At 52.6% G+C, this 24,229-nt stretch overlaps 1 protein-coding gene across 1 annotated transcript; it reads right to left on the reverse strand.

Moving 5' to 3' along the window:
* Positions 1–1,152: 1,152 nt before the first annotated feature.
* Positions 1,153–22,783, reverse strand: CAVIN1 (caveolae associated protein 1). Its single transcript, XM_011725100.2, has 2 exons — positions 22,124–22,783; positions 1,153–4,011 (listed from the first exon to the last, which is right to left on the reverse strand). Exons 1-2 carry the CDS (start codon positions 22,592–22,594, stop codon positions 3,307–3,309), a joined length of 1,176 nt encoding a protein of 391 aa, XP_011723402.2. The 5' UTR covers positions 22,595–22,783; the 3' UTR covers positions 1,153–3,306.
* Positions 22,784–24,229: the final 1,446 nt, after the last annotated feature.

Here is a 24,229-nt window from a genome sequence, read left to right on the forward strand (position 1 = left end):
TGAACTCCTGACCTCAGGTGATCCACCTGCCTGGGCCTCCCAAAGTGCTGGGATTACAGGCATGAGCCACCTTGCCCAGTCCTCTTCTTCATCTTATAAAGTCACTGGTCTCATCATGGGAGCCCCACCCTGGTGACCTTATCTAATGCTAATTACCTTGAAAAGGCCCCACTTCCAATTCTCATCAACATATGAATGTGGGGTTTCCAACATATGAAATTTGCCCCAGGCATGGTGGCTCACACCTGTAATCCCAGCACTTTGGGAGGCCAAGGCAGGTAGATCCCTTGAGGTCAGGCGTTCAAGACCAGCCTGCCCAACATGATGAAACCCCATCTCTACTAAACATACAAAAATTAGTTGGGCGCAGTGGCACATGCCTCTAATCCTAGCTAATCAGGAGGCTGAGGCAGGAGAATCACTTGAACCCAGGAGGCAGAGGTTACAGTGAGCGGAGATCACGCCGCTGCACTACAGCCCGGGTAACATAACAAGACTCTGTCTCAAAAAAAAAAAAAAAAAAAAGAAAAGAAAAGTAGATACAACTGGGATATGTCATGCACTTTCTTTACCGATATTCAGCCCTCTGAGAGCCTTTGATTTTCCCCTCCCCTAGGCTGCTTCCTCCAGGCCTATGATTCCAAAGGGTATGTGTGTGGGAAGCTCAGGCTGAGTACAGTAACCGGGTGTGTCTGGAAGGCTAATGTCCTGACTACAGGGAAGTGGATGGGGGATGGGGGATGGGGGGTTGGGGGGGACACAGGGTTACAGACCTGTATAGACACAGGGTTATAACCATGAAACAGATTGAGGATCCAGTTGCCTTTGAATCCCAGCGCCACTGCTTCCCAGCTATGGCACCTTAGACAAGTCACTGTTTCCTCATATCTAGACTGGGAATGATGATAGGCTCTGCCTAGTGGGGTTGTTATGACATTAAATGAGCAATTGCATACCAAAGTGCTCAGAACAGTTCCTGGCAGAGAGTAAGGGCTCAATAAATTGGCAATTATTATTATCTCCCTGGCCTTCCCCCACCCCAGGCAAGTGAGACAAGTTTATACCAACAGTTCTTCCTCCCTTTCTCCCTCCTTCCCTCCTGCCTTCTGTAACCCTATGTAACTGCCTTCAGAGAACACAATCGAACACAGATCCTTTTAGAAAAGCAGGTTTATTGGTCGGGCTGCTCACCAGGACACAGCAACATGAGAGGTTCCCCAAGCCCACAGAAAACTGCATCTGCCCACAGCTCAAGCCCCTTCAGGCCATCAGCACCAAGGGACCTTGTCCCACAATCCCCAACCTCCCTCAGCAGAGGGGTCTTCAACCATTCAGAAGACAACCAAAAAGGAAAAGAAAGGAAAAAAGAAAAAAAAAAAAGCAAAGCTTTGTATTGTATAAAAGGTTTGTGTCCCCAGGCTCCCTCCCCCAATCCCTTAAAACAGTGAGCTGCAGTTCTAAAAAGCAGGGCAGAGAAGGTAAGGAGCAGGTGGGGGAAGGAGGAAGCCCTCGGGGCCTCCCTTTAGGCTGTGACTGGGGAGAGGGGCTGTTCTTGCTTCTGACAAACCCCGTTTAATGGGGAGGAACAAAGGGACTCCTTTCTTGAGAACCTGGTCTGAACAGAATCAGGCCTCTGGACTGGGAGCAATACTCCCTTCACCCCCAAAGATTCAGGAAAGGCACCCCAAGGACAAGGAAACCAGTGAGGCCTTGGCTAGCTCTGCAGCTTTAGGATTCTAGCTCTAGGGAAGGATTTTTTTCTTTTTTAAACAGCGTCTTGCTCTGTTGCCTAGGATGAAGTGCAGAGGCACCATTAGAGCTCACTGCAGCCTCAAACTCCTGGGCTCTGGCGATCCTCCCTCCTCAGCCTCCCGAGTCGCTGGGACCACAGGCACGTGCCACCATGCCCAGCTAGGGAAGGAGCTTGAGAAGAAACTGGCAGGAGTGAACCAGGAGTGAACTTGGTGGCAGGGCCAGCACCTTGCTCTCCCTCCTAATTCCCAGCCTGCTGCTGCCCCCTTCTGGGACCCTAATTTTCTGGACTTTGAGAAATGGGCTGCCCCTGGGGGCACCTCCGAGAGCCCATTTGAGGGATCGGGTGGGGCTGACCTCTTTGTCCTCTTTGGATCACCGCCTTCTCACACTGTCCTCCCTCTTGATTCTGAAAAATGGTCCTGCTGCCCATGGAGAACCACAGTAAGATGGACTTCTCATGCAGCTAGTAAGGGGACTTCCCTCTTCACCCATTTCCACCTTCTCCTAGTTTCCTTTTTTTTTGTTTTGTTGAGATAGAGTCTCACTCTGTCACCCAGGCTGGAGTGCGGTGGCGCGATCTTGGCTCACAGAAACCTCCACCTCCCGGGTTCAAGCAATTCTCCCCACCTCAGCCTCCAAAGTAGCTGGGATTACAAGTATGCGCCACCATCACGGGCTAATTTTTGTAATTTTAGTAAAGATGGGTTTTTGCCATGTTGGCCAGGCTGGTCTCGAACTCCCGACCTCAGGTGATCTGCCCACCTGGGCCTCCCAAAGTGCTGGGGTTACACGCATGAGCCACCGAGCCTGGCCAACCTTCTCCTATTTTCCCATTCTCCTTTCCAAAGCCATGGCCATGTGCTGCTGTGTACAGGTGCATAAACACATCAGTGTGCCATCCCTCACATGTCGTTCCCCACCCCTCCTTTCCAGGGCTTCTCTTGGCTCCAGCGTTCCTCTGGGTCCCTCTGCAGATACAGCCTGTGCTGGACCTCCAGCCAGGGTGAGGGCTCATTCTGCTCTCTTCCCCACTGCCTCAGTTTCACCCCAAAGCTGCTTTCACATCCTTCCAGTAGGGGGCCTCCCATGGGGGCAAGGATCCCCTTTAGGATTCAATCTTTTCTCTTTGGGCAGTTTTGGCTTTGAGTCCCCCAGGGTCAGGGTGAGAATGAAGAGCTCAGTGAGCGGAATGACAGCAGCTGGGTGGGTGGTGTGAGGAGAGGCTGAGGGGAAGGCAGCCCCCCCCAGAGGGGCCTAACTGTGGAATCACTGCAATTTCCTCTGAGATCCCGTTTTGGATAACCAGGACAGGGATCGCCCATTCCCTTCCCATTCCACCCGGACTGTGTCCAAGCGGGGGCTGTCCACTGCGGGGGCTGCCTCCCCATCGGGTCCTAACAGCTCTAAGACTGGGAGGGGAGATCCTGGAGGTGTTGGGGCGGGGCCGTGTTTTCAATTTAGAAAAATATCAGCCAGTTCGGGGCCGAGAGAGAATGCGACAGAGGAAGTTCGGAAGGAGCGAGGAATGGGGTGGGTGGCGGCGGGGGCGGCTCAGTCGCTGTCGCTCTTGTCCACCAGCACGGCGTCGGACTCCTCGGTGATCTCCAGCAGCGCGTGCGCGTCGGGGCTGCTCCCGCGCCGCAGGTCGCCGGCCTCCCCGCGCTCCGCGCCGCCCTCGTCGTCCTCGTCGGCGCCCACCTCCACCATCTCGGTGGCCTTGAGCACCTCCACCTGGCCCTCGCGGATCTTCTTGACGTGGAAGGTGAAGGGCGGCACCTTGTAGACCGCGGTCTTGGAGCGCGCGTACACCACGTGGTCGGGCGTGAAGGATTTGCGCAGCTTGTCCCGCGACGTCTTCAGCTTCTCGCGCCGCTCGGCGGGCACCAGGCGCGTGCCCAGCTTGTTCATGCGCTTCTCCAGGGTGTGCCGCGTCTTCTCCAGGTTTTCTTTGGTCTTGAGGCGCGTCTTCTCCAGGTTCTCGCGGGTACGCACCTTGGTCTTCTCCATCTTCTCCTTGGAGAAGGCCTTCTTGAAGTCGTCCACGCGCCGCAGGCCACTGCGCTTGATGCGCTCAGCGCGCGACTCCTCGATAACCTCCTCAACCTCCACCGCCTCGTCCGATGACAGCTCCAGGGCTGCTGCGTCCTCCTCGGGCCGATCGCCCTCGCCCAGCTCCTCGCCCTCCTTCTCTGGCAGCGCCTCCGACTCTTTCAGCGATTTGCTGATGCTCACTTTGGCCGGCAGCTTAACTTCATCCTAAGGGAAGAGGAGAAGGGACATGAGAGGGGTGGGAGGAGGGAGACGTGAGCGAGCCTGAGTCTGGGTGGTGGCGATCCTGGAGAGAGGGGAGCACGGGACACGCGTAGTCCGCAGGAAACTGGCGGCGCTCAATACATGTGTGTAGGCTCACCCATGTAACATTAGGGCTTTGGGAGACGGAGGCAGGAGGATCGCTTGAATCCAGGAGTTCGAGACCAGCCTGGGCAACACAGCCCCCATCTCCGGCACCCCAACCCCCTGTGGCCATTCTCTCTCTCTCTCTCTCTCTTTTTTTTTTTTCAGACGGAGTCTCGCTCTGTTTCCCAGGCTGGAGTGCAGTGGCACGATCTTGGCTCACCGCAATCTCTGCCTCCCAGGTTCAAGCAATTCTCCTGCCTCAGCCTCCCGAGTAGCTGGGATTACAGGCGCCCGCCACCATGCCCGGCTGAATTCTGTATCTTTAGTAGAGATGGGGTTTCGTCATGTTGGTCAGGCTGGTCTCGAACTCCCGACCTCAGGTGATCCGCCCGCCTCAGCCTCCCAAAGTTCTGGGATTACAGGTGTGAGCCACCATGCCCAACCTCGCGCCGCCATTCTCTAAAAAATACATGTGTGTTGAACGAATGGTGACTATACAGACCGCGCGAGCAGGGGACCGAGCTTCGGGTCGGAGATGGGCTGCGTAATAATTGCACTTGGGCTAAAATCTCTGTAGTTGTCCAACCCTGTCCTGTGCCCCGTCCACCCGCAGATGATGTTAAACCACTGCGGCCCTCGAGAGACTTTGGAAATGGGCGAGCGCCCTCTGGTGCCGAAAATCGCACACTGCCCGAGCCAGGCGGAAAAGCAAGTGGTGGGAGTATCTGTTTAGGTTGAAAGCCGGTAGGGGTTTGAGCCCACAGCTAAACCTACCCACCCGAGCAGGTAAAGTAAAGGGAGTGCATTTTCCAGACTCAAGCTATTTCATTTTTTTTTTTTTTTTTTTTGAGATGGAGTCTCACTTTGTGGCCCAGGCTGAAGTGCAGTGGCGCGATCTCGGCTCACTGCAACCTTCGCCTCCCAGGTTCAAGCAATTCTCCTGCCTCAGTTTCCTGAGTAGCTGGGACTGCAGGCATGCGCCACCACACCTGGCTAATTTTTTTTTTTTTTTTTTTTTTTTTTTGAGACGGAGTCTGGCTCTGTCGCCCAGGCTGGAGTGCAGTGGCCGGATCTCAGCTCACTGCAAGCTCCGCCTCCCGGGTTTACGCCATTCTCCTGCCTCAGCCTCCGGAGTAGCTGGGACCACAGGCGCCCGCCACCTCGCCCGGCTAGTTTTTTTTTGTATTTTTTAGTAGAGACGGGGTTTCACCGTGTTAGCCAGGATGGTCTCGATCTCCTGACCTTGTGATCCGCCCGTCTCAGCCTCCCAAAGTGCTGGGATTACAGGCTTGAGCCACCGTGCCCGGCTACCTGGCTAATTTTTTTGTATTTTTTAGTAGAGATGGGGTTTCACCATGTTGGTCAGGCTGGTCTCGAACTCCTGACCTCAAATAATCCACCCGCCTTGGCCTCCCAAAGTGCTGGGATTACAGGCATGAGCCACTGCACCTAGCCTCAAGCTATTTCAGAAGCAGCCTGAGAGATGGAGAACTGTGGTCCACCCTCCCCTACCTCCACCTTCCTTGACTCCTTCATACTGTTTGGCTCCGCCAGTGGTCTTTCTCCCCCTCCCTCACATTTAGAAACTGATGTTGGAAAGAGGAAGAAGCTGGCTGGGAGCCAAGGACATGTTTTCTCCCCAGTCTGGACATTTCTTCTGGTTGTGACTTCCCTACCTTGGGATGGAAGAGAGATTACTTTTCAATTCTTGCTTTCCCCACCCCCTGCCCCCCACACAAAGCCTGAGCTCAGAGGTCTAGGAGTAGGATGAGTGGTCTCAGATTCTCCATGACCCTGGAGCTCAGAGCCAGTTCTTAGATTTTCTGTCTTCTTGGAGGACTTAGTACCAGAACTGCTTTCCATTCTGGGAAGATTTTCCAAGATCTTGACTCTGGCCAACATTTCAGAATCTCTGGATCACTCCCTCCCCAACCTCCACCCCCATCAGAAAACAGGGGAGGCTGAGCACCGAAAGGGAAAGGGCAGACCAAGATCATCAATAGGATCTCCTCTTTGGCCCAGACTCCCTTTAGGGACTTCAAATGAAGAAATGAGAGACAGTTGCGTTTCTAAAGGGTTTTCGGAAGACCATTTCCCAGAATTGTAAGAAAATTCCTGTCCCCTGAGAAAATGAGGCAACATAAACTGAGTCCTCTCATAGACACACACCCCCTCCCGCCCCTATATAGGCCACTCGGTATCTCTGCACCACCTGCTACAGAAATTCCTTCCCCAGCCCCCAACCTCTTTCCTCTTCCCTCCTGTCAACATCCCCCCCGAGTTTCCTGGTTTATACTGAAAACTAGGAACACCCTCTCCCAACTTCCTTCCCTTCTTGTCAATAGCATTAGCAGGGACAAAGAGGGAATGCTGGCTCCACCTCTTCTCTCATTTGGGCACCAGATCTGCTGGGCACCAAGCCACCTCCAGCTCTGTTACCCAACTACACCTCCCAGCAGGCAAGGTGACCTGGGCACAGGGCATGCTGGGACTTGTAGTCTCCCCCTGCCATAGGCGGCTTAGTGCAGATCACTAGGGCATTTTGTTTATCCCTCTGCCTCTTATTCACTGAGGCATTGAAGGGTGTTTTCCTTGTTCTGAGTGTAGAAGAGTCTAACCTCTCTTTGCATTTCCTCTGATTTCCAGTCATTCACTTTGGGGCTCCTACAATCACCCTTACCCTGCCTGCTACTGGAGTGTGTATCATTTTAGGATCTAAACCTTCTTCATCCATCTCCACCCAGAATTTACCTGCAGCCCCAGTGTGTGTGTGTGTGTGTGTGTGTGTGTGTGTGTGTGTGTGTATTTTATATATATATATATAAAGATCAGAGCTGATCTTTATATATATATTATATATATTATATATATAAATATTCAGCTCTGATCTTTCCTTCATAACCTCCCAGACTAAAAACCCACCCACGCTCCACCAAAGGGTGGAGGAGAGCCCCTCCTTTCACTAAACTCAGACAATGTGAATAGGCTAGGGAGGGATTAAGGGTGACAGGCAGGGAATAGTCAGGAAACAGCCCCAGCTGCTGGAAAACAAATCCACTTTGTCTCTCTGCCCCACCCCCAGCATCCCCCACTTCTCCCCTACCCCTGCTGCCTGCTCCACCCCTACCCCTAAAGGCTGAGCTGGCTGGTTTTCCTGGCCCCTGGCTTCCTAGATAAAGGTCTTTGCCAGCTGAACTTGGAAGTGAATGGGACTGGGGAGAGAGCTGCAGGCTTCTTACAGCCAGTGCCATCTTCCTAGTGCTCCATGAAAGGTCTCAAACTACAACATAAGGGAGCAGTCCTAGTGAGAAGAGGTTTTTGCTTTTTTAGTGTTTTTTTTTTTTTTTTTTGAGACGGAGTTTTGCTCTTGTTCCCCAGGCTGGAGTGCAATGGCGTGATCTTGGCTCACCGCAACCTCCGCCTCCTGGGTTCAAGCAATTCTCCTGCCTCAGCCTCCCAAATAGCTGAGATTACAGGCATGTGCCACCACACCTGACTAATTTTGTATTTTTAGTAGAGATGGGGTTTCTCCATATTGGTCAGGCTGGTCTTGAACTCCCAACCTCATGTGATCTGCCCTCCTTGGCCTCCCAAAGTGCTGGGATTACAAGTGTGAGCCACCATGCCGGCCTTTTTTTTTTTTTTTTTTTTTTTTTTTGAGACATGGTCTCACTCTGTCACCCAGGTTGGAGTGCGGTGGCGTGATCTCGGCTCACTGCAACCTCTGCCTCCTGGGTTCAAGCGATTTGCCTGCCTCAGCCTCCCGAGTAGCTGGTATTACAGGCATGCGCCACCACACCCGGCTAGTTTTTGTATTTTTTGGTAGAAACAGGGTTCACCATATTGGCCAGGCTGACCTCGAACTCCTGACCTCAAGTGATCTGCCCGCTTTGTCCTCCCAAAGTGCTGGGATTACAGGCATGAGCCACCGCGCCTGGTCATTTTTGTGTTTTTGTTTGTTTGTTTTGAGATGGGGTCTTGTTCTGTCAACCAGGCTGAAGTGCAGTGGCATGATTACAGCTCACTACAGCCTCAACCTGCTGGGCTCTAGTGATCCTCCTACCTCAGCCTCCCAAGTAGCTGGAACTACAGGTGCACACCAACATGCCCAGCTAATTTTTGTAGTTTTTGTAGAGGCAGAGTCTCACTGTGTTGCCCAGTTTGGTCTCGAACTCCTGGGCTCAAGTGATCCCCTTGCCTTGGCCTCCCAAAGTGCTGAGATTTCTGGCATGAGCCACTGGGCCTGGCCAAGGGGAGGTTTCTTCTTGGATTTAGAAATCTCTCCAGACCAGTAAGGAATCTGGGGGCTCTAACCCCATTCATTGTAGGCTTCTCCTGGAGTGATGGCCTACACGATAGGAGTTGCCTTCTTTCTTTCTTTTTTTTTTTTTGAGACAGAGTCTCACTCTGTTGCCCAGGCTAGAGTGCAGTGGCGCGATCTCGGCTCACTGCAAGCTCCGTCTCCCGGGTTCACGCCATTCTCCTGCCTCAGCCTCCTGAGTAGCTGGGACTACAGTCGTCCGCAACCACACTTGGCTAATTTTTTGTATTTTTTTTTTTTTTTTTTTAGTAGAGACAGGGTTTCACCATGTTGGCCAGGATGGTCTCGATCTCCTGACCTTGTGATCCGCTGGCCTCGGCCTCCCAAAGTGCTGGGATTACAGGCATGAGCGACTGCGCCTGGCCAGGAGCTGCCTTCTTGGTGGAAGGTCAGGGGACAGAAGACGAAACAACTTGAGCTGAATCCTGGGATGATGCCCAATAGGCTGGTCTGGAAAGGGTATTCCACCATTAGCTTTTCCCCTCCACTCCAAGCCAGGTTTCCCCCATGACTCACAGCCTTGGAGTGCTGTCTTGGTCCCACCCATCTGCCTGCTGGTAAAAACCATCGCAAACACAATGCAAAATCATCTCCCTCCACCCTAGGCACACAGGCCAGCCACCCTTGTCCCACCCCTACTTCCCTGGCAGAGCTCCTAAGCCAAAGGAAGGATCTCAGGGGATGGCAAGGAGGGACGGCTCTGCTTGTTCTGTTTCCCGTTTTTATTAAACAAAACCACCACTCCCAACAGGCTTGGTTTCCAGAGTTACCTTTAATGACCAGGTCTGAACAAAAGCATGCACAACTCCCCCTGCCCTTTGCCAAGCACGCACAGCTCCTCAATCCTGGATGGACATAGAGGAGCCACAGGGAGGCTCCCAGCCTCTTCCACTCCACCCGCCAACCCTGCTGTCTAAACTTGCACTATGGCTTAGGAAGATTTTTATAAGATTATAATGTCATTGAGCACCTATCATGCATCTGGCCCTTGGCCAGGCACTTCATATTTGTTAGGGAAAAGGGACAGATGCCACATGGGTCTGGGTAGGAGGCTCTCTTGACTTACAGCTGACCAGCTCTAGGTCCCCAACCACTGCCTGGGAATGGCTGGAGGAGACCGGAGAGGTAATTCAGAGACCCAGGATCTGCTTAGAGTGTATGTTAGAAGAGGGTGCAGAGGAGGGGAGAGGTGAAGGGGAGAGAACGTCTTTAAAACTCAGGACCTCTGCTGGAGGTTGCTAAGACAAGGAGATGAGAGACTCCAAGGGCAGAAGTGTCCCTCCCTTCTGCTCTAGCATGCATTCTTGGCAGGGGTGAAACTGCCTCCAAAACGGTGAAAATTGATTCTTGGAGATTGGGAGGGGACTTAGATATCACAATGGTTTGTGCCACTCCCAAGAGCCACAGTACATAAAGGGATATACAGTGTATCTATTGTTTTAACATTTCATGAGGGAGATGAACAGCTTGGTTAAAAATATCTAAAAGGGGCCAAGTGTGGTGGCTTACGCCTGTAACCCACCACTTTGGGAGGCTGAGGTGGGCATATCACGAGGTCAGGAGATCAAGATCATCCTGGCCAACATGGTGAAACCCCATCTCTACATCTCTACTAAAAATACAAAAATTAGCTGAGTGTGGTGGCACAAGTCTGTAATCCCAGCTACTCGGGAGGCTGAACCAGGGAGGCAGAGACTGCATTGAAGTGAGATCGTGCCACTGCACTGCAGCCTGGCGACAGAGCAAGACTTTGTCTCAAAAAAGAAAAAAGAAAAAAAAAATCTAAAAGGGCCAGGCACAGTGGCTCACACCTGTAATCCCAGCATTTTGGGAGGCCAATGCAGGCAGATCACCTGAGGTCAGGAGTTTGAAACCCTGTCTCTACCAAAAAATACAAAAGCTAGCTGGGTGTGGTGGTGCATGCCTGTAATCCCAGCTACTTGGGAGGCTGAGGCAGGAGAATCACTTGAACCCAGGAGGTGGAGGTTGTAGTGAGCCGAGATCATTCCACTGCACTCCAACCTGGGTGACAGAGTAGGACTATGTCTCAAAAAAAAAAAAAAAAAAAAAAAAGGCCAGGCACAGTGGCTCACACCTGTAGTCCTAGCACTTTGGGAGGCCGAGGTGGGCGGATCACGAGGTCAGGAGATCGAGACCATCCTGGCTAACACGGTGAAACCCCGTCTCTACTAAAAATATAAAAAATTAGCCAGGCTTGGTGGCGGGTGCCTGTAGTCCCAGCTACTCGGGAGGCTGAGGCAGGGCAATGCCGTGAACCCCGGAGGCGGAGCTTGCAGTGAGCTGAGATGGCGCCACTGCACTCCAGCCTGGGCCACGGAGCGAGACTCTGTCTCAAAAAAAAAAAACAAAAACAAAAAAACAAAACTAACAGGGGGGTGATTATGAAAACAACAACAACCAACAACAACAGAAACTGACTGGGTGAGGCAGCTCACACCTATAATCCCAGCACTTTGGGAAGCTGAGTCGGGAGGATCACTTGAGCCCAGGAATTCGGAACCAGCCTGGGCAACATAGTGAGACCCCATCTCTAAAAAAAATTTTTTTTTAAGTTGAGAAACACTGAGCTATAGGAAAAGCCAGAGGACCTGAGCCAGAGCCAGCTAGAATGCCCCCCTCCTGGCCTCTGTGAGTTAGCAGCTTTTGGGCACCCCACCCAAGGCAGGATCTGGCAAACACAAGCGATCTCTTTGCAAAGCATTTGCTAAAAGAAACTGGAAAAAATACGTGTAAATGTTTTCCTCAGCTGCAGGGAGCGGGTGGAGAGGGCACAGAACAGACCCCAGGCCTGGGCCTCAGGACGGCTCTCTCCAAAGAGGCTTTGGGCCAAGCTGGGTTGTCCTTGAGGAGGAGGCAGCAGGGGGAAGGCGGAACCAGAAGTCATATGCCTTCATGCTGGGCAGCCTTCGGGTGCAGCTTAAGTGTAGGGGAGCATTTACTATTAAAAACAGAAACCAAGAAGTGGGGAAGCCCCTTCCCTTCCCCTCCCACCCCCCACTGTATACACCCCATTCGCCTGAACTCTGCATAACGCCAGTGTTCTCACAGTACCCGGCACCCGTCCACAGTGGGCAGTGGCTGGGGATGGCAGCTCTCCTGGCAGCGATCACCACCAGGCTGTGGGCTGACAGTGGATTGGAGAGAGACCCCACGCCCACAGAACGGGACCCCGGAGACCCTAAACACTCCCACTGGCTGTCGGCTCCTCTGGGGTGGGCCGGGGACCAGGCTCTGGGTAATACGGCAGTGCCCTAGGCATCTGGTCAAAGGGTGGGAGCTCAGGCACTGTCTCAGGCTTCAGGTCAAAGGGTTCAGTCTCAGGCAGGTCAAAAGGCACGATCTTGGCTGTGGCCGGGTCAGAGGGTGCATTCGGCTTCTTCTTGGGCTAAGATGAGGAAAAGGGGTTTAAATGGGGCTTGGGGTGGGTGCGAAAGGAGTTGAGAAAAACGGGCCTTGGTGGCATGCAGAGTAGGGGCTGGTGAGTAGGGAGGGGAGCACAATATATTAGGATGGAAATAAACCACTTTTTTTTTTTTTTTTTTTTTTGAGACGGAGTCTCGCTCTGTCTCCCAGGCTGGAGTGCAGTGGCCGGATCTCAGCTCACTGCAAGCTCCGCCTCCCGGGTTCCCGCCATTCTCCTGCCTCAGCCTCCCAAGTAGCTGGGACTACAGGCGCCCGCCACCTCGCCCGGCTAGTTTTTTGTATTTTTTTAGTAGAGACGGGGTTTCACCGTGTTCGCCAGGATGGTCTCGATCTCCCGACCTCGTGATCCGCCTGTCTCGGCCTCCCAAAGTGCTAGGATTACAGGCTTGAGCCACCGCGCCTGGCCTTTTTTTTTTTTTTTTTAAAGAAATGGGGTCTTGCTCTGTTGCCCAGGCTGGAGTGCAGTGCACAATCATAGCTCACCGCAGCCTCCAACTCCTGGGCTCAAGCAATCCTCTTACCTCGGCCTGCCAAATATCCAGGACTACAGGTGTATACCATCAAACCCAGCTAATCTTTTTTTTTTCTTTTTTCTTTTTTTGGTAGAGACAAGGTCTCGCTATGTTGCCCAGGCTAGAAACTATTTTATTTTATTTTTTTGAGACAGAGTCTCATTCTGTTGCCCAGGCTGGAGTGCAGTGCACGATCTTGGCTCACTGCAACCTCCGACTCCCAGGTTCAAGTAATTCTCCTGCCTCAGCCTCCCGAATAGCTGGGATTACAGGTGCATGCTACCACGCCCGGCTAATTTTGTATTTTTAGTAGAGACCGGGTTTCACTCTGTTGGCCAGGCTCTTCTGGAACTCCTGGCCTCAAGTGATCCTCTTGTCTCGGTCTCCCAAAGTGCTGGGATTACAGGCAGGAACCACTGCACTTGGCCTATTTTATTTTATTTTATTTTGAGATGGAGTCTTTCTTTATCACCCAGGCTGCTAAACTGTAGTGCAGTGGCGTCATCTCTGATCTCGGTTCACTACAACCTCTGCCTCCTGGCTTCAGTGATTCCCCTGCCTCAGCCTCCCGAGTAGCTGGGATTACAGGTGCGTGCCACCATGCCCAGCTAATATTTTGAATTTTTAGCAGAGACAGGGTTTCACCATCTTGGCCAGGCTGGTCTTGAACTCCTGACCTCAAGTGATCTGCCCTCCTTGGGTTCCCAAAGTGCTGGGATTACAGGCGTGAGCCACCATGCCTGGCCTAGAAACTCATTTTAAATGCTTCATCAAGAGGGCCCTGGGAGCTGGGCATGGTGGCTCATGCCTGTAATCCCTGTAATCCCAGCACTTTGGAGGCCAAGGTGGGTGGATCCCTTGAGCCCAGGAGTTCAAGACCAGCCTGAGCAACATGGCCCAGGTCTCTGCAAAAAATACTGTTAGTGGGGCCGGTGCCACACACCTGTAATCTCAGCTACTTGGGAGGCTGAGGCAGGAGAATCATTTGAACCAGGGAGGTGGAGGTTGCAGTGAGCTGAGGTCCAGCTCTTCACATTTTGGGCGACAGAGCAAGACTCTGTCTCAAAAAGGGAAAAAAAAAAAAAAAAAAAAGAGGGCCCTGGGGCCAAAAGGGGTGGGGCAAACCCAAGCCCATGAATTAACAAACAGCTTCAATTGAACCCCTCCCTTCCTCCCTCTACAATATTCCCTAGTCGCATTCTTGGGCTTCCACCTTCAACCCCTCCCCAGCCATAATCATAGGAAGGCTATGGAGGCTGCTAGAGGTGGATAAGGAGTTTTCTAAGAGGCCATTTGTTGGATTATAACTGGGGAGGCTCAGATGAGTAAATATGAAGGCACACGACTTCACTGTCTTCAGAGTCAGACTCTGCCAATCCCAGTTTTGTTGTTGTTGTTGTGTTTTAGACGGAGTCTTGCTCTGTCACCCAGACTGTGGAGTGCAGTGGTGTGATCTTGGCTCACCGCAACCTCCGCCTCCTGGGTTCAAGTGATTCTCCTGCCTCAGCCTCCCGAGTAGCTGGGATTACAGGTGTGTGCCACCACACCCAGCTAATTTTTTTTGTATTTTTGGTAGAGATGGAGTTTCGCTATGTTGGTCAGGCTGGTCTTGAACTCCTGACCTCAAATGGTCCATCCACCCCAGCCTCCCAAAGTGCTGGGATTACAGGCATGAGCCAGCGTGCCCAGCTTAATCTGTTTTCATTCTTCCCTGGGGTAAGGTGGACACAGGATGCTACCCCAAATGAGGAGAGGGATAGGCATGGAAGAAGGACATCCTGGCAATTTCCCTTTGGCCATGTCCCGACCTTCTGTCTTTCTCACCACTCCTCCCTCTTGCTATCACTTAAGATATTATACACTAAAATGCACAGGGAAATCAGGATCCAAAACCAAGCTCTATTTTTTTTTTTTTTTTAAGATAGGATCTCTCTATGCTGCCCAACCTGGCCTCAAGTTCCTAGTCTCAAGCGATCCTCCTGCCTCAACCTATTGAGTAGCTGGGACTACAGGCACACATCACTGTGCCCGGCAAAACCAAGCTATTTTTATGACAGGTGAGCCTATGTCCCCGGGACCTCTGCAGCAGCCCCTAACTCTCTCTCCTGAGAGGCTTAGTTGCCAAAGACAATAGGCTTCTTGCTTCGAGCAATCAGAAGCCAGGAGAGAGGGACACTTGGGGGGCACTATTAGACTCAGGCGATAGCAGTATTCGACAAAGCCTGATAGCAGTACTCAACAAAGCCCGTAGTCTCAAAAAAACAAAGCAGCAGGTCCCAACCTGCCCTGCAGGGTACAAGGAGGAGGTGGCAGTGGCAGAGAGGCTGAAGAGGAAGGGAACCAACATGTCCCTCTCCTAGGCAGGTGTGGAGTCCCTGCCAGGGCACACCACGGCCAACCAGGAGCTCCACTCCTTCCCTACACCCCTCCCCTCCCGTACATCCCTCCCCTCCCACCATCACCAGGCCAGGTGACTACACATTGCCTCTACTTCAGCACTCACAAGGCTAAGCAGCTAATGGCCACTCATAGCCAACACCGCACACGCACACACACACACATGCACACGCAAAGCTGCCCCAGCGCCAGGACTGTGCAACTAACTCCCTCAGCAGGTGGCGGAGCCACAGCTACCCCTAGGTTAGTCAGGGCTAGTCTTCACCCAGCTTTCTGCCACAGAGCTCAGAACGGAAGGAGGGGGTGGGGAGCAGTCAGTGTAGCGGAAGGTACACCTGGGTTCTGGCTCCAGTTTGACTCCCAATCACTTGAGTGACAATAGGCTAGTGACTTCCCCTCTCTGGGCCTCAGCTTCCTAAACCACAAAATGAAGGAGATGAAGTTGATCACAGTGTCCTCTAGCTCAAGAAATGGATAATGAGGCCAGGTACAGTGGCTCACGCCTGTAATCCTAGCACTTTGGGAGGCCGAGGCAGACGGATTGCTTGAGCCCAGGAACTGGAGACCCTGGGCAACGTGGAGAAACCCCATCTCCACCAAAAAATACAAAAATTAGCTGGGTATGGTGGTGCACATCTGTAGTCCTAGCTACTTGGGGGCCTGAGGCAGGAGGAATGCTTGAGCCTGGAAGGCAGGGGCTGCAGTGAGCCATGATAGCTGCCACTGCATTCCAGCCTGGGCAACAGAGCAAGACCCTGTCTCGGAAAAACAAAACAAAACAAAAACCAAAAAAAAAAAAAAAAAAAAAGCAAAGAAAAGAAAAATTTAAAAAATTTATAATGACAGAATGATGATTCACAATGTTATATTTCCAAAAAAAAAAGGCCCAAGCCACTCCTACTTCTGAGGTTAGTTGCTTAGCAACAATATCCCCTCCCCTCTTGCTATCAGTTGCCCACTCTTTGTTGTCTCTTCATGCTTTTGACTTTGACCTTTACAATATGAAAAATAAAAATAAAAAGGCCGGGTGGCTCACGCCTATAACCCCAGCACTTTGGGTGGCCGAGGCAGGAGTATCACTTGGGCCCAGGAATTCAAGACCAGCCTGGGCAATAGTGGGGACCCTCTAGAAAAAAAATTTAGGCTGGGCATGGTGACTCAGGCCTGTAATTCCAGCACTTTGGGAGGCTGAGGCAGGTGGATCACCTGAGGTCAGGAGTTCGAGACCAGCCTGGCCAACATGGTGAAATCCCGTCTCTGCTAAAAATACAAAAATTAGCCAGGTATGGGGGTGCACGCCTGTAATCCCAGCTACTTAGGATGGTGAGGCATGAAAATTGCTTGAATCCAGGAGGTGGAGCTTGCAGTGAGCCGAGATCATGCTACTGCACTCTAGCCTGGGTGACAGAGCAAGACTCTGTCTGAAAAAAAAAAAAAAGAAAAAATTTAAAAATTAGCTGGGCATGTAGATTCAGCTATTCAGGAGGCTGAGATGGTGAGATGGGAGGATTGCTTGAGCCTAGGAGTTTGAGGCTGCTGTGAGCTACGATAGCACCACTCCAGCCTGGGCTACTGAGCTAAGACCCTTTCTCAAAAAAAAAAAAAAAAAAAAAAGGAGGGAGGAGCCCAGGGATAGTATGATTTCCTTTGGTCTTGGGAACACCCCTAAAAATACCCTCCCTGCTTTGGACCCAGTGACCAGGAAAAACAACCCAAACTGAGTTTGGGAGGAAGGATGTAGTATGCATACTCTCCATGGCCGCTGGGTTTTAGGGATGAAAGGGACTAAAGCCCTGGGTTGAGAATATTTTTGGACAAAGGTTTGGGGTTCTTCTGGAGCAAGGTAGCCCTAATTTGCATTGAATCCAGGAAAGAGGTACAGGATGGGTTGAGATTTGGGGAGGAGAAGCCATCAGGCTCTCCTTCCAGCCCTGGTGCCCTCCCCTTCAATGCCCACGAGACACCTAATCTCTTAAATGCTTCCTGGCCCTTATCCCCAAGCACTTGGAGCAGGTCTGATGGTCTGTTGCTGCTGGTCCATATGTAAGTCACTGACTTTGCCTCCTCAAAACTGCTCCAGAACACAGTTATAATCATGAGCCACATAATGACGTTTCAGTCAATGGACGGCATACACAACCGTGGTCCCATAAGATTGTAATGGACGCTGGTTGCGGTGGCTCATGCCTGTAATCTCAGCACTTTGGGAGGCCAAGGCGGGTGGATTGCTTGAGGCCAAGAGTTCGAGACCAGCCTGGCCAACATGGTGAAACCCTGTCTCTATTAAAAATGCAAAAATATTAGCTAGGCATGATGGCACACACCTGTAAATCCCAGCTGCTTGGAAGGCTGAAGAAGAACAATTGTTTGAACCTGGGAGGCAGAGGGGTTGCAGTGAGCCACGATCGTACCACTGCACTCTAGCCTGACATTGTAGCCATCATAATCTGTTAGTGAAATGAATTTCTCAAGTGTTTATAGTGATTACTGGTGTAAACAAACCTGCTGCACTACCAGTTGTATAAAAGTCTAGCCCATACAATTATATACAGTACATAATACTTGATATCGATAATAAATCACTGTATTATTGGTTTATGTATTTACTATACTATACTATTTTTTGAGACAGAGTCTTGCTCTGTTGCCCAGGCTGGAGTGCAGTGGCGCGATCTCAGCTCACTGCAACCTCTGCCTCCCAGGTTCAAATGATTCTCCTGCCTCAGCCTCCCAAGATTACAGGCATGTGCCACCACGCCCAGCTAATTTTGTATTTTTAGTAGAGACGGGGTTTCTCCATGTTGGTAAGGCTGGTCTCTAACTCCCCACCTCAGGTGATTCGCCCGCCTCGGCCTCCCAAAATGCTGGGATTACAGGCATGAGCCACCGTGCCCGGCCCTGTATTTCCATTTTATCCCCACTTTCTGGATCTAAAAGAGCTCTACTCTGCAAATTGTTGCCTGGAGGGGATGGTTAATGGGTACAACAATACAGTTAGATAGAAGGAATAAGATCAAATGTTCAGTAGCACAATAGGGTAATATAGTTAACAGAAATTATTGCATATTTCCAAATAATTAAAGGAGTGGAATTGGGATGTTCCTAACACAAGGAAATGATAAATGCTTGATATGACGGATATTCTAATTACCCTGATTTGATCATGATACATTGCATGCTTGTCTCAGAATATCACATGTACTCCAAAAATATGTACAACTATTATGTATCCATAATTAAAAATAAAGCCTTTTTAAATTTAAAAATAAGCAAACTGGATGCACGTGGTAGTTCATGCCTATAGTCCCAGCACTTTGGGAGGCCCAGGCAGGAGAACTGTTTGAACCCAGGAGTTTGAGATCAGTCTGGGCAACTAAGTGAGACCCCGGACTCTACAAATATGAAAAAAAAAAAAAAACAATTTGCCGAGCATGGTGTTGGGCACCTGTAGTCCTAGCTAATCGGGAGGCTGAACCAGGAGGATCACTTGAGCCCAAGAGTTCAAGACTGCATAAGATATGACTGTGTCACTGCACTCCAGCTTGGGGAACAGAGTGAGACCTTGTCTGAAAAACAAAACAAAAAAAACCCAAAAAACAAATTGTTGCCTGGAAGAATTGGCTCTTTAATGATAATAGCTCCACTCATCTGCATGGTATTTTATTTTATTCATTAATTATTATTATTATTATTATTGAGATGGAGTCTCACTGTGTCGCCCAGCCTGGAGTGCAGTAACACGATCTCGGCTCACTGCAACCTCTGCCTCCTGGGTTCAAGTCATTCTTCTGCCTCAGCCTTCCGAGTAACCAGGATTACAGGTCCTCACCACCATGCCCGGCTAATTTTTAGTAGACAGGGGTTTCACCATGTTGGCCAGGCTGGTCTCCAACTCCTGACCTCAAGTGATCCACCTGCCTCGGCCTCCCAAAGTGCTGGGATTGCAGGCATGAGCCACTTCGCCCGGCCTCTGCATGGTATTTTGGAGCACCTGCCTCTATATTCACAATCTGGCCTGATCCTCCTGCAGCCCTCAGCCCACTAACTCCTATAACTAGAAGAATTCACTTCTCTCATTCACTAACTGTTGCTAGCTAAGTGTCGTCTGATAGGATGCGATGTCAAACTGCTAGATTTTGTTTGGGAGACAGGGAAGGAAATGCCAGAGAAGGGCAGTGATGACTCAGAAGTGAGTTTAAGATGAGGGCTGTGGTATCTTGGGGTGGGAGGTGCTGAATTTCTTGTGTGTGTGTATGTGTGTGTGTTCAAATGCAAACTTAAGCTGTGAAATCATTAAGTCTAGAAGTTCCCTGAATATGGGGTGGGGTCATACAAGGGATTCCCTCCTTTTCTCCCCAGGAATAGGGTATGGAAGTCCAGATGTCTGGATCCTACAACTGGAGACTTCTCATCCTTGGTGTTCTCCTCTGCCCTGCCCCCACTGCCATATCATCAACTCCCATCCCTGAAGTGGGGAATACAGCATTCCTTCCCCCATGGCTCCTCCAGAGAATTCACACCATCCCAGGAACCTTTCTCCAAATTTCTGTCTCTTTGCCTGGCCACCCAAGCATCCTCCCCCTTCAGCCAGACTTTACCATAAATGCTGCTGCCCCCAATCTTCCCTAATAGGCCTGCCAAGGCACAGAGCTATTTTTACCTCCTTCCCTTCTCAGGCCTGCAGACCTCGGGGAGGAGCAGGAGCAGCCTCTGCTTTCCTACAGCAGCTGGGTCCCCACTCCATCGTCCCCACCTGGAACATCTGCTCTGCAGCTCAGGGAAGTTCTGCTTTCCCAAGCCTCACCCCATTTGCTGGAATCTTTTCCTTACTTCTGAAGTCCTCCCCAGGTTGGGGCCATTTTAGTTCTTAGTTATTCCCTCTGTGGGTTTGGGACTCCATTTGGGCTACTCTTACTACCTCAATTCTCTGTCCCCCACTGGCCTTGGTTTAGTGCAGATGCATTTGAAGTCACCTGTGATTAGAACACATTCCCTCCCACCCCCTAAAATATAGACATATCCCTTCAGATTGCTGGAGAGGGTGGAACAAAGGGATGCCACTGGCCTCTGCAGAGAAGTCTTTCTCCCTCCATACCTTTCCTTCTTCTCTCAGAATCTCCATCTTTGGCATAGGGAAGTTTACCTTGAGGCCAAGACCTTTCCCAGGTTCTATGGTCTGGGACAGTTAGTGAGACGGGTCACCCCTCGAGCTCTTCATGGTGGCCCTCGGCCACACCAGGCTCTGGAGGAAATATAGAGCTGGCTTGCTGTCCCAGACCCCTGTCTTGTTCCCCTCCTCTCAATGTCCCCAGTACTAAGCAGGTCTCTTAAAAAACATCAAAAGCCCCCCCTCTCATCCTGCTTCCTCCAAGCAGTTAGACTAAGTGGAAATAGCTCTGGGCAAACATTTTCTATCCAAATAGTGCTTAAGTAGGGGAAGTAAAGCCTTTTTTTTTTTTTTTTTTTGAGACGGAGTCTCGCTCTGTTGCCCAGGCTGGAGTGCAGTGGCGCGATCTCAGCTCACTGCAAGCTCCGCCTCCTGGGTTTATGCCATTCTCCTGCCTCAGCCTCCCGAGTAGCTGGGACTACAGGCGCCCGCCACCTCGCCCTGCTAGTTTTTTGTATTTTTTAGTAGAGACGGGGTTTCACCGTGTTAGCCAGGATGGTCTCGATCTTCTGACCTCGTGATCCGCCCGTCTCGGCCTCCCAAAGTGCTGGGATTACAGGCTTGAGCCACCGCGCCCCGCCGGGAAGTAAAGCTTTTTAAAAGCCACGTATATGCCTCCTGGGAGGAGTCAGTCATCGGTGTAAGGGTGGGGAGGGGGACAAGTGCCATTTCTGCCTCTGTCTCACCACCTCAGATAGGTACCGGCTGACCCACCTTTCTGTCTCTACTCTTCCCAGATACTTGTCCGGATCTGCATCTATCTTAGCTCCTCCTGGGGAGACCAAGCCAAGGACCCCCTCATCTCACCCCAGATGGTCACTCAGAACCGGCTCGACCAGGCCCCAGAGCAGTCAGCAGAGCCACAACTCCCGGAAAGGGGGTCTTATAACTTGGAGGGTGTGAGAAATCCAGCCTTCCCTTTCTTTCCATTCCCTTCGGCAGGGAAAGGAAGGGGAGAGCGGAGCATAGACTAACCTCCCCGCCCCGCACGATCCCGCCTCACTGGGGTTACGAGCATCAGCAGGCCTTTGGGAGGCAGGGAGGAGCCAGGCTGGAGCCCTTCCCGCCCAGCCCAAGATATTATCCACGATGGCACTGCGGAGGCGGCGTGGAGAGGAGCAGCATAGAAACCCGAGACTCCTAGGTTTATTGGGGGTTATGATCCAAAAGTTACATTTTTATCCAAGTGGGAGGAATGGGGAGAGGTGCAAAGAAAGCAACAAGTGGTTCCAGGCGGAGCCGGGGGTGTGGGGGCGCCAGCCTCCTCCAGCCCGCTGCGCGGCTGCGCCTGGCCCCCGCCCCCGCAGGCATGCGGGGTGATTCACCGCGCCCAGACTGCGCCCAGACCGCCGGACCCCGCAGAGGCTGTCCACCCACTCCACCAGCCCCCCTTGCACTCCTGACGCCCACTCTTCCCCGCCCAGCCCCGCCCGCTTCCAGGAGGCCCAGGGTGCCCGCGAGCCGCGGGTGAGGGTGTCCTCAAGGGCCTGAAAATGCCTGGAGGCCAGGAGCAGAGCGCAGCGAAGGGACAGGGGTGGGCCGCCGAGGCCGATGCGGGGTCGCGGGGGCGCAGGGTCGGGGGAGGAGGTTGGCGGTCGCGTCCCCCGCTTGGCACAGCTCCCTCTGGTGCGTGCCTGAGCCCTGAATCACCCGCTATATCAGGCCCGCAGGCGCGGAGGCCCCAGGCCCGGGCCCCGCAGCCAGTGTCCGCTTACAGCGGACCCCAACGATCGCCGGGGACCCCTGACTTTCCTAGAAACTTCCCCCAAGTAGGAAGAAGTTTGACAGAACCAATTAGGGAGGGAGCAGTCTGCGGGAGGCAGCGTCCTCAAGTCCACCCGCTAATTCGGTTCTGCTACAAGTCTGGGACCAGAGGGAAGGACCTGAGTGGGGAGGTGCGAGGTGCAGAGCGCGCCCCTCTACGCGCCCCAGGAGTTCGCCGCTCCCTCCACCCCATCCCACCCCACCCCACCCCAGTCGCGCTCGCCGGAAGGAGGGTGGATCTCCCGGGCGCCCGGACCAGGCTGGGAGGGGAGCCGCGCCACGGGCAAGTCTCCCCACCCCAAATCCCAGGCCGGAGACGCGGGCCGGGCGCGGGAGCTCTGGGCGCCGTCCGCTCCGTGGGCTCACCTGGTAGATCATGACTTTAAAGTTGCGGCGCCGCAGCAGCTCAGCCTCGTTGACCTCCAGCTTCTTGATCTGCCCCGCCTGGCGCTCCAGGCTGCCGCGCACGGTCTTCACGTTGACGCTGACCTTGCGCACCTTCTCCAGCAGCTTGCTCACCGTATTGCTCGTGGTGGCGTGCGCCTTGCCTAGCTTGCTCAGCTCGCCCTGGATGCTCTGCACGGCGCCCTCCATCTCCGCCTGTCGCTCCTCCAGCTGTGCTTGGGTTAGCTGGATCTGGTCTACGGCCCCGATGATTTTGTCCAGGAGGCTCAGCACCAGGACGCCGTTCACCTGGTCCGACTTGATCAGCTCTTCTGAGACGGCCCCCGACGGCTCCTCCGCCGCCTGCGCCCCAGCGGAGGAAAGCTCCGGGGCCTCGGCGTCGGGGTACCCGGGAAGCGGCCGCTCGACAATGTAGAGCGTGGGGTCCTCCATGGCTACCCGGAGCCGTGCGTGGCCCGCCGGGTGGAGCTGGAGCTGGAGCGGGAGACCAGGAGAGAAGCAGGAGCGGAAGGGGGGAGAGCAAGCGGGCGAGAGCCGAGAGCAGGGGAAACTCGAGCCACGTCCGTGCGCACCGGGACAGCGGCCAGAACTGCCGAGCGGGGGATCGGTGAGCTCCCCGGCTCCCCGGCCAAACTCCGTAGTCTGATCGCTCATTGGCTGGCCCCACCCCAGAAGGGGAGGGACGGGGCAGAAGGGGAGATCGACGAAGGGGGGCGGCGGAGGGGGACCCAAGAGCCGAGCGCCCCACCCTTCCCGGGATGGTTGGAATAGTTGGAGCCGGAGACTAGGGCCTCCGCTGGCGCTGGCGGCGGGAGCGGGACGGGCGGAGGAATGTGATCTGAGGAAGGGAATCAGGTTCTAAGAGTGTTGATCTCTGTTTCCCTCTCACTTGAATTGCTCATCCGAAAATCCTCAAGATCTGGGAGTCGGGTGGACCAGAAGATTCTGAAATTATAGGCAAAATCTTGTATTTGCCTTTGCCTAGTTTTTGAGCGCAAAAGGACCCTTGCCCTTTACAATCTTTTTAAAGAGGCCTCTCGGATTTCCTCATCACCAACCCCAACCAGGTTACTAATCCAGGGGTAAGCTTAAGGGGTTGTTTGTGGGAGGGAAGGAAGAGAGAAGTACTTGGGGTCACGGTGGTGGTGAAGGGCTGCTAAGCTCCTCGAAGTTCCTTTTAGAATTGTCCTAATAGAGTAGAATTAAAATGGGCAATCACATGGAAAGTAAAGCACACCTCCCAACTCCCCTTTTTGAGACAGGGTCTCACTCTGTCACCCAGGCTGGAGTGCAGGTCCGATCACGGTTCACTGCAGCCTCGACCTCCTGGGCTCAAGTAATCCTCCCACTTCAGCCTCCTGAGTAGATGAGACTGCAGGAGCGTGCCACCACACCCAACTAATTTTTTTCTATTTTTATTTTTTTAGAGACGGGGTCTACACTATTTTGCCCAGGCTGGTCTCAAACTCCTGAGCTCAAGTGATCTGCTGGCTTTAGCCTCCCAAAGTGCTGGGAGTCACCGCGCCTGGTGTAAAGTCCTTTTTAAAAGCCCATCTCTCTTAGGCCGGCGCAGTGGCTCATGCCTGTAATCCCAGCACTTTGGGAAGCCCAGGCGGGTGGATCACGAGGTCAGGAGTTCAAGACCAGCCTGGCCAAGACGGTGAAACCCCGTCTCTATTAAAAAAAAAAAAAAAAAATTAGGCCGGGCACAGTGGCTCATGCCTGTAATCCCTGCATTTTGGGAGGCCGAGGTGGGCGGATCACCTGAGGTCGGGAGTTGGACCTCAGCCTGACCAACATGGAGAAACCCCATCTCTACTAAAAATACAAAATTAGCCAGGCATGGTGGCACATGCCTGTAATCCCAGCTACTCGGGAGACTGAGGCAGGAGAATCTCTTGAACCCAGGGGGTGGAGGTTGCAATGAGCCACTGCACTCCAGCCTGGGCGACAGAGTGAGACTCTGTCTCAAAAAAGCAAAAACAAAAACAAAAACCCCAAAAACCCACCTCTCACCTCTCTAAAAACCACCTTTCCCTGTGTTCCCCCTCCCACCCTCCCTCAGAG

This window comes from Macaca nemestrina, chromosome 17 (genome assembly GCF_043159975.1).
Source record: "Macaca nemestrina isolate mMacNem1 chromosome 17, mMacNem.hap1, whole genome shotgun sequence".
NCBI classification, from domain to species: Eukaryota; Metazoa; Chordata; class Mammalia; order Primates; family Cercopithecidae; genus Macaca; species Macaca nemestrina.

Bases quoted from the DNA above. Each gene is read 5' to 3' on its own strand.
- CAVIN1 (XM_011725100.2), bottom strand. From the start codon at position 22,594: ATGGAGGACCCCACGCTCTACATTGTCGAGCGGCCGCTTCCCGGGTAC. The intron at 4,012-22,123 runs GTGAGCCCACGG...CTCTTCCCTTAG, and splicing joins TTAAAGTCATGATCTACCAG to GATGAAGTTAAGCTGCCGGC.